Here is a 14,134-nt window from a genome sequence, read left to right on the forward strand (position 1 = left end):
CGTGGATCTCGGTTTGTGTGTGGAGTAGGGCCTTCTCTACAACAGAGACTCTGTGAGGAGAGGATCCTCACGCTGGGCCAGGTGGTGGAGGTGTGTGGCATACTTCTGGACAACGCTGCAGGCCTGGCCTCACGTCTGAGCCTCAAGTCAGTCCGGGTGGTCAGCCTCCTGCTGCAGAGCTGGAAACAGCAGCTCAGCCAATCAGAGCTGGCGCTGATCGCTGCTCACTGTAACGGACTGAAGTCTCCAAATGACAATAACTCTTTTCCAGAGATGCAATGTTTTCCTGATCTCAGTTGTGAGGGTTTTTTGTTAAAGTTGGACAATGTTACTGATTTTAAGTTTAGCACCATGTCCAACAAAACATTTTATTATTTGGTGACAAAGGTGCTGAATCAGAGCAGACTCCAGGAGCGAGTGGACACCCGGTGGAGAGCCCATCTGGGCCTGACGGAGGCTCAGAGGCCTGAGTGGAGAGCGCTCTACAAGCCTCCGCTGACTAAGAGGGGTGGGGAACTCCAGTGGAGGATTCTCCACGCTGCGGTAGCTGTAAATGCGTTTGTTTCAGTTATCAACCCTACAGTGTCTGACGCCTGTCCTTTCTGTGTACAGAGGGAAACCATTTTTCATTGTTTTACGGAATGTGGTCGACTCTTTTGTCTTTTTCAGTTACTCACTCAGATGTTGATTTTGTTTAATGTGTTTTTTTCTAAGACAATGTTCATTTTGGGTTGTAGGTACAGCCAGAAGCAAAAGTCAGCTTTTGAATTTGTTGTTGGGGCAGGCTAAAATGGCCATTTACCTCAGCAGGAGGAATAAAGTTGTGGAATCATTGGATACAGGAAGGGGAAAAACCCAACAAGCAGAATTGGGCCCCTTTAAGGCGTGCTTCTGCAGACTGGAGATCTAACGTTTTTTAAATCCTGTTAACAGGAGCAATGCCACCTTTATTAACTGTTTGAACAGTACAATCAGAGTTGTTTGTGTTGAACTCACAGTGAGAGGCTGATGGCACCAAAAGTCCAGCAGAGACTGAAGAGACTGGAACAAACTGTGAACCTGCAGCTGGAAGTCTGCATAGTCACTGTCAAACTGACACACACACACACACACACACACACACACACACACACACACACACACACACACACACACACACACACACACACACACACACACACACACACACACACACACACACACACACACACACACACACACACACACACACACACACACAAATGTTGAATGTTGCTCAACTCTGGCTGCAACACAACATCACTTGTGCGGGAAAATATTTGAATCGTTCAATATTTTTCGGACTTAAGGAAATGGGTAGTTAATCCCTTCTATGTCTTGCAAAAAAAAAAAATATTTAATGGATTTAATTTGTATAATAATTGAATTGTACCTCTAACTTGCGGTGGTCCAGCACGTCGTAGGTCTTGGACGTTGTGGTGGAGACGATGCTCTGGTAGCGAACGTAAATCTTCTCAATGCCCTCCACCTGTAACATAATGTCCATATTGTCTTTTATATCTGCGTCAACAAACTGTCAGGTTACATCAAATCAAATAAATATTTCCTTATCCGAGCAAAAATAGATTAGTTAGCTGCTAAACTTTGAAGCTAAAACGAAATGTGTTTACCTTTTAAAATATTTATGTTGAAAAAAAAGCCACAATATTTCAAAGTTTGAAAAAGAAACACCACTTTGTGGCACGTAAAGCACAAAAGCTTTAACAGATGTTCTTTATATTTTGTGTTGATCGACTAATTTGTAGTGCTGATGTACATATTTATTTTTATGAATTTATTTTTACTTTTGTGCAATGGCTGTTAACCTGCTGCTGATGTAACAGGAATTTCCCAATTTGCCATCAATGAAGTCCATCTATCTCTCAATTTAACAAAAGACTGGGCCACCTTCATGTGTTGCAGAGCAGCCAGGCTCTCCAGTGAAGACGCCATGTCAGCGATCTTCTCCAGACGCCTGCAGAAAGCATCAAACTTCCCGAAGATGTAGTTCTCACTGAAGAGAAGAGGAATACACTGAAGGTCAAATATACTGTTTGTGTTTTAGGGTGAGAGCGTGTGCTTCTGCATGGTGATCACCTGAAGTCAAACTGTCTGCTTTCAGGGTTTTCTCTCAACTTGTCTCTGACCGTCTGGAAGCTTCTCTGGTACTCAGCATTCAGCTTACAGCAGTCTGAGATACGCTGCAGCAGCACTGGCCTGACACACAGAACACACACACAGACACACAGACACAACACACACACAGACACACAGACAAACAATATCATTTATTGATGCAATTTTGAGTCTCTTTTGTAGTCATTTTGTATCTCTTTGTAGTTTTACTTTGTCTCTGTAATGATATTTAGTCTTTTTTTTATTTTCCTGGTCATTATGAGTGTCTTTGTAGTTGTTTTGTGTCTCTGTAGCTCTTTGTAGACAAGAAATGGAAAGTAAAAAATGGGGCAGCTCTTGGTTATCAGTGAGAGATATAACGTGAGACAGGATTCTGATGAGACATGATAACCTGTAGGCTGCAGCAATATGCCTATGAAAATAAGGTAGAAATTGTAGGCTAAAGCTTACGTTAGAAGTTAAAGCCAGTTAGCTAGCTAAAAGTTCGATTAAATAATATGTAAAAAAAGTATCTTTCACACATCTACTGCCGGTCCATTTCATCAGACCTACTTACCTAGAGTAACCTCTACCGCTCCAAGAGTGAGCTGCTCTAAATATCTGAATGGAACATTCCAACATAACCCGAGTTCACTGGTTCACATGACATAGAAGCCATTGAACAAAATCCAGACTATTGAATTAAAATATTGCTATTCTAATAAAAGAGAAAAAGCACCAAATCATTTAAAAATAGGTGTGTCCTAGTCATCCAGTGTAGTAATACAATGCTGATTTGTGACAGAGTGCACTCCGGTGCTCATAGCTAATATTTACAAACACACCTGCAATTATTCAGTTTCCCTTTTTGTAGTAATGTTGTGTACATTTTTTGTTGTAATGCCTCTTTATCATTTTATTCATTTGTTGATGAAGGCCGAGGGTATCCTGTCTGACATTGGTGTAGTCCTCTGTACCTGCTGAGGTCCCAGATGCGGGCCACGCCCTGCGACAGGAAGCTCCTGCAGGTGGTGATCATCTGGTTAGTGACCTTGAGCAGCAGTGAGGTCATCCTCTCTGAAGTGTTGTAGTACTGGGAGATAGTGTGGATCATCCTGATGCTGCTCATCAGACGGGGGATGTGCTCCAGCAACCGGGTCTGTCAGAGCCACAGAGAGAGAGAAGGAAGGTGAAGAGATCAACATTCAATACCAGCTGTTTGCCTGAAGCAACACCATTTTTTTTACACGGCTTTTTCTTGTACAAAACTGACATAAAATGTGGAAGAAAATAAAGAAAGCCATTTAAATGCAATTTATTTTGGTTAAGTACTCTTCGGTTTGAATGAATAGTTCTGCAGGAATTCCATGTTTTGTAAGTACTTACAAAACATGGAGTGTGTGTGTGTGTGTGTGTGTGTGCGCGTGCATGCGTGTGTGTGTGCGTGCGTGCGTGCGTGTGACAAAAGCAAATGGGATGTTTGCATTGTTTTTTTTGCAGAAATAGGCCCCTTGAAGGATATTTACAGGTTTTATTTAGTAGGATATTCTTCAAATAAGGAAACCAGTTTTATAATTTTTGAAGTAAAACGTCAGACAGTATAATGATTAAGAAAATATAAATATGTTCATACACATAAATACATATTCTCACATATAAATTGTTTTGTATTCCACACATTATGGCGGGTAATGTAAACATGGCGCTTACATTAACCAAAATGCAACTATTCTTCTGAGAGTCGTTTGCGAGATTAGATAGCATTTTATTTATTTTGTATGTTCTTGTGTCAGCAACATTTTTGTCTTTAATTTTTTTTTTCTTATGAATAAAGAATTTCCTCAGTATGTACAATGTGTTATTTAATATTCTTTGTTTCCTATGTTCTTGAAAGCTGAATGTAACATTTGTGAAAAGAGATTATCATTATCAACGGGTCACAAAGCAGTGGACATAAAAAGTGTTTTACCGGAGTGCATTTCCCCAGCGGCCCGAAGAACTTGTCCAGCGTGTAGAGGAACTTCACGTTGTCTTTAGCCTCGTTAGCCACAACGGTGATGTCCCCATCCTGACACAAGCAATAAGTCATCATATTAGCAACATCAAGCTAACTGCTGTGACAAAACATTTTCATTTGATTATTTTCAGAAGCTAACCAGCTCTCTCCAGGTGCGTAGAGTTCGGGACTTGGTGACCTGCAAAACCCCCAGAGTCCTTTTCACCTCAGGACGCTTCACCTCCTCCATCAGACTGACACACACACACAGAAACACACACATATTGTAACCACACAACACTTCAAGTGTTAACGAAAACAGGATACTTCATGAGTGAAATTATATTTACCTAAATGATAGACTATTTTTAATAATGTTACAATGGATTAGTTTATATATTGACATTTTAATTTAACTCAGTGAAATTAGATTATTTAAAAAAAATTTGTTTTAAATCAGATAGTGAACTACATTTGCAAGGCTTCTTGGAAATAACAGGACACTTAGAGTAAGATAAATAAATAACATTGCTTTTAGGCAGCCATTTTTTGTTAACTGAAAATTGTGTGGTTCTATACATTTTACAAGATGCAATTATCATGAAGATCCCTATTCAAAGATAAATCTATACAATTGTAAAGTACATTTTCATTTTTATTTTTGTAATAATTGTATTTCAGTCAGCGAGGCAGAGGCAGAGGTAGAGGTAGAGGCAGGCAGTCAGCGAGGCAGAGGTAGAGGTAGAGGTAGAGGCAGGCAGTCAGCGAGGCAGAGGCAGGCAGACCTGGCAGCTTAAATAGAGCGGCATGTTTAGGAGAATGCGTTGGTTGGTTGTAAGAGGGACGAGGTGCGTCACGTGTCAATGTCTCATTGGCTGCTCGAGTTGACTGCCTGAACTAGCTCGCAGGCTTCGCCCCACTCTACTAAAATATATACTTTGGTTTGAAATTACTTTTCTTTCTTCAAAAGGATAATTTATTTATGTTTTAAAACTAATTATATATAGTATTTATTTATTTTATTTGAAATTAGTTAGTTGTGTGTCTAAGTTAAGGGAGATCATCAATAATCCTCTTCGGCTTTTGGCCTCCCTTTGCATATTTCTTTTTCATTCATAACATCTTTTGTGAATGTCTTTTCCTGAGCTAATATTAATCAATCAAACAGCACAGATAAATAAATCATTAGCAGAGTGCTCCTACCTGTTGAAGGTGACCATGCGTCTCTTCCAGTGCTCCAGCTCAGCTGACGGTCCCACGTCGTCCGCCTCCTTCCTGATCTGCTTGCTCTCCGTCAGCACCTGCTTGATCTGATTGGTCCACATGGAGACCACGCCCTCCAGGTGCTCCACCAGCTCGCTGTTATTGGCTGAGGGCAGAGGCACAAGGAGAGGAAGATTTTGGTGCAAGATCATAATGAATCATTCCTCAAATACAAACCAGACATCTGCATTTTAAAATTCCCCTTGATGGCATTTGCGCAGGACATTTGCGCAGGACATGTTGCAAATGTATTATCTTTTCAATTTACACACGGCATCTATTGCACGTCTGTCCGTCCTGGGAGAGGGATCCCTCCTCTGTTGCTCTCCCTGAGGTTTCTCCCATTTTTCCCTTTAAACTGTGGGTTTTCTCTGGAAGTTTTTCCTTGTACGATGTGAGGGTCTAAGGACAGAGGGTGTCGTATTGTCATACTGATATTCTGTACAAACTGTGAAGTCCACTGAGACAAATGTAACATTTGTGATATTGGGCTATATAAATAAACATTGATTGAAACATTGATTGATTGACATTTGCTGTAAAGTATATAGTAGCAACGTTAATAAGCTCTCCGGTCAGTCTCTGCCAGTGTTTAAAAAATGTTTCTGGGTCTCATGTTATTTTGTCCCTAATTATTAAGTTCCATATTCTGATTGTTTTACTGTAACAAGGTTAGTTTTATTTGAAATTATTTTATTTGTGTATCTTTATCTAAAATGGGGAAGAACCTTGATTAGAAATCAGAATATGTATTCCCACCGCTGACCCCCTACCTGCGGCTGTGTAGTCTGCGGGGCAGCTCAGCTGGTGGATGGCCTCAGGAAGGTCCACCTGCTGCAGCTGGAACTGTCTCTCTATGTTGACTCTGGCCGAGCTCAGATTACAGATGAACTGATCCACTGAGGACAGGAAGGACTGGACGTCTGGACAGGAAGTGCCGTCCTGCACCGAGCCCCACGTCTGCACACAGAATGAAGAGCCAGCCGGGAAAATACATGGGGAGGAAAGGTCCAAACGTCAGAGGAAGAGAAGGAGCTAAATCCCCAGTAATGCTATTTCAATTTGTTGTTTAAGGTGCAGTATAGAAATGTGAGTGGCAAACATGAAAACAACCAAATGAAACGCACAATAAATCAATAGAACCACATTCAGATACAAAGAAGTGCAACAGAAGTAGAGGAAAGAAAGTAGGGGGAAACAGTAGAGCTCTGATATGCTCGGATTAGGAAGAAGGATTCAATTGAAGACAAATTAAAGTACCTGTAGTAAATGTACTTAGTTACTTTCAACCTAGCTGGTGTTTACCTGCTGTGAGCGCAGGGCCGGCAGCATGATGTAAGTCAGCAGAGTCTCCACACTGCTCAGGAGGCTGCTGTCTCCGCAGGCCAACATCCCAAAGTTCACCTCCTGAAAACACATCAGGTGCAACATTACACTTGATTATAGCTCTCACGGTAATATAAAACATGTACAAAAAGCTACAGACCTGTTGCACGTTAGCCGTTGTTATGGCCTTGTCGGTGGTTCTCAGGAAGAACAGACACTTCCCCAGTAAACGCTGAAAATAAAAAGCGAGGGACACTGTTTTGAGTTTCATAAAAGATGTCCTTTTATGTTTTGGGTTTTTTCCTTTCATGTAGTGTGTTGTATAGGTCAAATCCACACATTGTACGTGATAGGCTAAGGGGCAGGACATCTCTAAGCGGTTGACCAATCCCAACAGAGCCAGCCAGCTAACCAATCAGAGCAGACAGGGCCCTGGTTTCAGACAGAGGGTGAAAAGAGGTGCTGCAGCACAGGCAGTATGAGAACAATAAAGAGCTTTTTGAACATTGAAGCATGGAGACATGTCACAGGAGAGGCATATGAACGTGAAAATGAGCAAGAGGGTGCCAGAGGTGGGAAGTAGTGAATAAAGTAGCTTTATGTTCAGACATCTGTTTTTCTCCTTGCACACTGTTACTGTTTGGCTGCCAACAAAAGATAGCGGATATTTTTGGGTAAATGTTCAATGTAATTGGATTATTACTCTAATATCATTGACTAGCTGGAACCAAATGGTTAGGCTTGATTAGGATTATGTCAAAATGATGTCTTTTATTAAAACAAACATTAAAACAGTAGTAAAAATTATCACTACATGTGGTTCAGAAACTGTTAAACATGTCATATTTTTGTTCTGGGAATTTGCTCTAATTGAGGATATCTCATCAGTATGAGATGTAGACACACTTTTTACCCAACAGCAAACTGGTTTTAGACTTTTAACATAAAATGCCAACAAGGCCCTTTTTTCTGAATACCAGGTGGAAAAAACAATTACACACTTTTAGATTAGCTACATTTTTACAAATGTATTGCAATTACAGTTTTAAATGCTAAAAGTTTTAAAACTATAAAAACTAAATTAATAATGTATCAGCTCTGTTTGAAAGCATTTAGCTTTTTTCCTTACTGTGAATTGTGCATGCTGAAGGAGTTCCACCAAACAGATCAGCAAACAGGATTTGCTGCCATAGCAACTGAACACAGACTGAAGCGGGGCAGGTATAATCGCTGAGGCTGGACAAAGGAAAACATTCAGCAGGCATTGTGCTGAGCTCGGACTGAAACTAAATATATATTGACAACTGCTCACTCACCTGCATTCATTAAGTTACATCTTTCACTGCACTGGCTGCAGTTATGAACCAAATCAAACCCCCATCCTGTGTGAAGGTACTGTATGGCTGATGATGACGTGAATTTATTCAGGAATCAAGGAACAATGACCCCTCTTACATTTGTGTTCTGTTGTCTGTTAAATATAGAAGACTGCAAAAAACCTCTGGGACATTCTTTCTGGTAAGTTACATTTTTCAACTCTAACTCATGCCTACCTCTGAGCATCCTGTGGTGAGGAAGAGTTTCCTCTGATCTGTAGCGGAGTTTGTTACTTCCACAGAGGACAGATCCTGGAATGAAAGATGGGAAATAAATGATGATAAGAAAGAGAGAGGATGATAAAAAGTAAGAACAGATAAAGGTCAAACTACACACAAAAGTCATGAAAATCAAAATATATATTTAGATTTGCTTCACATCCTGATAGAAGAACATCAGCTTCTTGGACCCGTTTGCAGCAAAGAAATCCTCCACCAGACTGAACTGAAAGAAATACATTATAAATATGACATTTCTGAGTAAAACACTACAGTTTCAGAGCGAGGCGGCGATGCTACCTTGTCGTCAGAGATGAGGGCGTCCTCCACCTCGGCCCCCCCGAGCGTCCCTGCGTCCTCCAGCCTGCTGATCAGGTATCTGTGTCGGGGATCCAGCGCCGCCCGCCGCTCCTCCTTCAGCGCTCTCTGCTGCGTCGCCATCTCTCTCCGCTCCTCACTAGATAACAGCAGCGGCCTTCTGCCGGAAAACTGCAAACAAATGTCACAATTCAATTCAGTAAATTCAGAAATAAAAAATATAAGTTAAGAAATGCAGTCTGATATCATTGCTTTTATTCAACACATTCTTCAAATATTTTAACTACATTTCCCATAATGCAACTCCACACTCAATGCATTTGAAGTAGATTTGGATAGGTTATGTTTTTAGCAGATAATGTATCGAGCAGTAACTCGCTCAACATATTATTGATTCAGACTTGTAAATCTTTAGCCACAACGTCCAAAGGACGCCGTCGAGGCACATTTTTTAACCGTTTAAGTTACGGTTCAAGTTATACAAGCCTATAGAAAGTAAGAAAGAAAGACCAACTAAGTTTGCTTCTTTTGTTCTTTTGTTTGTTGTTTTGTTGCAAATGCACATAGCACAATATCAACACACTGCCAGAGACCAAGCAAGTCATCCAAATGTGAGTAAAACAAATGTGATTGAAGGAAAACATGTTAGAATGGTCTGTTTAAGGCATCCAAGTGGTTTGATAGAAAGCAAAGGAAAGCAGCCGGGGTGACAGGCGGTTAAGTAAAGCTTAGTACGTCAGTTTACATTCAAAATATGTTCGGGCCTACATGTCCTTTCAATATACTGTACATCCATTGCGTACACTTTTAGAAAAATAACGATGATTTCTCCTGGGAGGGATATAATCCTGGATTATGGACGCTGGGTCTCCTTTTAGTCTAATGCAGATTTGAGTTCGATTTTTGCTAATGGCAGATGCAAAAAATATTTTAAGATTATTATTTATTTTTAAGTTATTACAATTGAATTTCACTACAAATTGAAATAAAAAAAATTCCTTTCTTAGAATCTTGCATTTACAGTAGTTCTAGTTAAATCACAGCAGCTCCCTCTGCAGACATTAAAGCTTCGAACCACTTTGACTCACAGAGCTGCTGCTGCTGCTACTGCTGCTGCTGGGGGAGGGGGCAGCAGGCGGAGACATAATGTGATTATTGGCTCTCAGGTTCTGGCCTCCGATTCGCCGATGTCCTCTGCCAGCCACATCTGAAAAATAAATCACATTCACACCATTTTTGTTCTCGTTTTTTTTATTCATTTACTTTAACCATACAATGAATTGAAGTTATAACATCAATAGCAGCCCATTAAATGGTATAAACTTTTTTTAGTTAAATGTAACTAAATGTACCTGCATAAGAACAGAGACAAGCAAAACCTAAATTATGTAAGGGCATTAAATCATGAGAAGTGATACATTATTACTTAAAACCACAGTTAGATTTAGCTTTGGTGTCTAATGTCTAATGTTGCACAAAGTAAGAGGAACAAATAGTACAAATTAAGAGCAAATACTAAAAAAAAAAGAACTGTGCAGTTTATAGATGGTAGTATTGTGGAATACTATGATAGTAGCTGTAATAATAGTTACCAATTACAATAATATTTGTAGTAAAACCTGCAAAAGTACATCAGTAACAATACATCAGGAATATAACTTGTTTTAACTGAATCATAGTTTTTAATTTTAAAGTTAAGTAGCGAGTACATTTGTATTATTATTAGAAAGCAGTGGTGTTTGTAGGTTTGTAATTCACATGCGTTTTAATGCCCACTTTGTCAATGTTTTCAGTTAATGAATCAGTTTGATCTGTACCTCTGCGGAGGTGCAGCAGAGGAGGTTTGGGGTTCATCAGGGCTCCGTCTGCTCCACCTTCCTCCAAGGCTTCCTCGACCTCCTCCTGCCCTCCTGCCTGGAGCTCTGTGTCCGGGGAAGGAGCGCCGCTGTTCAGCCCGGGTTCAGAGCTGCTGCCTGGGGGTACAAGAGGAGACTGCTCCCTCTCAGGGTCTGCCATCTGAGAGGAATTACATAATATTCACACATTATGATTATCTGGCAGCATTTATGGCAGTATTAATGAATATAATATATTATGCCATATAAAGTTGATTCTCATTTCTTATTCAAATTGGAATGCCCCCAAAAAAACCTGTGTCCAGAAACTAATATCCTTAATTTTGTATAAATACTTTTCAAAGTAGGATAGTCAGAAGGAAAGATGATAATTTGCTAAATGAATATGCAAATGAATTTAATCATAGGACTAAGGCATTGCGAAAATGACACAATATAATTAATTAATATAGTTAATTATATTAACAATAAATTACTTGAATTGTGCAGAAAATTATAAAATGAAGTCACATTCTCAGGAGGAGCGGAGAAACATATCATGACACATTACACTTTAGAATAATGGCATAAGAATATGTGATAAAATATTTTCATAACCATCACAATCTTTGTAAAATTGTTTGATAAAAACATTTTTGATAACACAAAAACAAATGTCTAAAACCCAACTTGAACTCAAACATACCCAGAGAAACATTTACAAATATTATCATCTGTATTAACAATGTAAGGTTATAACAAACAAGCTATTTGCATTTATCAGATTCACTGGGTAAAAAGTCCCAATATTGACAGAAATAATAAGACAAAATAATCATTTAAAAACGATATACAGCGCAAAACAATTACGAACCTTCAATCAATGTGGTTTGGACTAAAATCTAGAAATGCCAACATCTCAATTTTTAAATGTTCACCCCATTTCACATTTTAAAAAAGCAGACATGCCCACATGTCCTTGAGCCACAAAGTGAACTTATAGTGTTGACTGACCTGTGAGCCCCGCTGAACAGTCAAAGTCACTGCTGCAAACCAGAGAATTAACTGTGGGAAAAAAGTCAGAGACAGATCTGCAGAGAATTGGGAAAGTAAATTAAAACCGGCTCTGCAAAGCTACAGTTTGGCTGTTGCCTTGGTGACACAGGCAGGGAGGTGTGTGTGTGTGTGTGTGTGTGTGTGTGTGTGTGTGTGTGTGTGTGTGTGTGTGTGTGTGTGTGTGTGTGTGTGTGTGTGTGTTAGTGACTCAGTAACTAAAACACAACAAAAACGGTGTGTGTGTTAACCAATGCAAATAGGCTGTGACCCAACATTGCTTATATTATACCTTTATGAAAAATAATAGATAACGTTAACAAGTACGTGAATGACACAACATTTTGGGGAGAGCATTTCATATTTGCAACATTAAAACAACATAAAACAAATAAAGTCACAATTTAGTAAGACATCTTTTCCTGTTTCTACGTAACGAACTGATCAATGCAATGGAACATTTCTATGAGAGAAAGATAATTAAAACAATATTTGAATACATAACATTTCTGAAGTTATAGTATCCATATCAGGTCATAAGGCTTGTGGCCATAAGAATAAAATATGTTCCAATTTGAATAACATCAAACGATAATAGTACAATTGTTAGAAACCAGAAATAGTTTGAGGTTTTAGAAATGACACTCATTCATACGTGAAGGTTGAACTGTAGAGAGAGACTCAAGACATTCAGATGACGGCTACACCCCATCGTTTGCTTGTAGGCCCAAATTCCTCAATTATCTCCACAAATCTTCATGCTAATTACTACCAAACATGACAGACATTTTTTAGTTGCTAGATATGTTTTTTCAAATAGTGTTCAGATTGGTCAAACAATATAGTAGGTCCGCAGTGACATTCACTGTCTTACTATACTAAGTACTGCAAGCACAACATTCTTTAGTGATCAAACTACAACGTATCTAAGAATATAAACAAAATCAGCAATTGATTGATTAATTTGAAAACGTTATCAACATTTTGAAAAGACAGACATATCAGTTATATAATGGTATCAAATGTGGATTCAGAGATCCAGGGTTTGTTGTTAATGGGCTCCTCTGATTATTGAACCAATTTCACCTAAATCTATAACAATACACCTGAGAAAAGCAAGATGCATCGAGGTTCCCGGTAATTGTCTACCAACATCAGTAGACTATAACCTTATATTTAGTGTTCATGAAATGTATACAAACATTCAAACAATTTAGGCTACAGACGTCACTTTCCATCGACACTATGGATGTACAAAGAGCACTTTTTTTTCATTGCAGGTTTCTGAAATAATGAATGGTTTATGTGAGAGTAAACCTAAAATGTATGCACAAAATCACAAAATCAACTTTTCATTATGTCTTTTTTGGGAAGGGAGATCCGATCACATGTGGTCAAAGACCTAATGCCGGGCGCGAGGTACTCGAGATGTCCGCTTGTATCCTTGCTCAGTCAGAGCTGGAGATGCTTCAATCTCTGTGGATCATCAGGAGAGCCGCTCCTCTCAGGCTTCACCCTTTCTGATCACTCACTCCTCAGTGAGATCACTTCCACCTGGTAAGAGAAGAAGAGATGAATCAGTGTTCATCGACTCCCTTCATTAGCTCTCATGTTCATGTATCAACCCTCACAGACCTGCAGAGACTTAAGACTGAAGTCGAAATACACATAATTAATGCAGAAACAGAGAAATATTCACGGCTCTCTTTAAGGATGGATTTACTGCTGTTAAGATGTCCAAAGCAGAAGCAAGAAGAAGAGAAGAACATCTGCTGTTGTCTGTATGATATCACTTTTACCACTCATCTTTGTATTAATGGCAACAGGAATATAGAACATTGGAACACTTACATTACCATTAGAGTAATGGAGTGTTAGTGAGTCGCTTAGGATAAAAGCATCAGCTAAATAACATGAAAGGTAATTATTAAAAAAAAATATTTGGGCAAAATAAATGTAACGCCTTCTCTTAACCTGTTGAACCCCATGGGCCCTGTTTTTCACGTCTCAGGCTCGAAAATGACATTTCCAGAACAAATTACCATAACTACACTTCTAAAAGGGGAAAATTAATAATCTTTTTTCTCAAAGTAATGATAAACCTGTGAGTTGGATGTAGAAAAGTTAGAATCAATATAGATATTTTGAAGAAAATTCAGATGGAACATAGTAAAAAACTGTAAATTATAGTGTCCGTCCAAAACTTATTTTTTACTTATATTGAAAAATACCCTTGGATATGATAGACTACAAGCTTTTGGAATCCAAAGTACAACATATAATAAGTACCCTGTATCAAGATTGATGCAAAACAAGTGACATTTGACCTTTTTAGAGAGATTTAGCAAAAAAAAACTCCACCTCTGGGGTCATTTGGGTGGAAATGGACGTTTTTGCCGTTTCTCTGGAACCCATTGGTCGATTTTGGTGATTGATCTCTTTTTCAACGTTAGAGCCAATAGAATCGAAGGAGAATTTCCACATGCACACCAACGTTACCGAAAAAAAATTGGGGGCTTCGCGCATGCAGTTTTGCCCAGAGCGAAAGCTGTCTCACGCTCTGAGAAAAACGGAAAAGCAGGTTTATTGTTTATGGATGATCAGAAATCATTTCA

The 14,134-nt window shown here is 39.1% G+C and overlaps 1 protein-coding gene across 1 annotated transcript; it reads right to left on the reverse strand.

The window, feature by feature from the left end:
• Positions 1-482: 482 nt before the first annotated feature.
• On the reverse strand, positions 483-11,664 carry LOC104960762 (dynein heavy chain 5, axonemal-like). Its single transcript, XM_010788918.1, has 18 exons — positions 11,481-11,664; positions 10,449-10,647; positions 9,720-9,838; positions 8,614-8,802; positions 8,474-8,539; positions 8,272-8,346; positions 6,879-6,950; positions 6,698-6,799; positions 6,166-6,352; positions 5,333-5,498; positions 4,290-4,383; positions 4,103-4,201; positions 3,111-3,292; positions 2,116-2,235; positions 1,927-2,032; positions 1,412-1,507; positions 997-1,092; positions 483-602 (listed from the first exon to the last, which is right to left on the reverse strand). Exons 2-18 carry the CDS (start codon positions 10,645-10,647, stop codon positions 483-485), a joined length of 2,088 nt encoding a protein of 695 aa, XP_010787220.1. The 5' UTR covers positions 11,481-11,664.
• Positions 11,665-14,134: the final 2,470 nt, after the last annotated feature.

This window comes from Notothenia coriiceps, unplaced genomic scaffold, assembly GCF_000735185.1.
Source record: "Notothenia coriiceps isolate Sejong01 unplaced genomic scaffold, NC01 NC01_scaffold00032364, whole genome shotgun sequence".
Taxonomy (NCBI): Eukaryota; Metazoa; Chordata; class Actinopteri; order Perciformes; family Nototheniidae; genus Notothenia; species Notothenia coriiceps.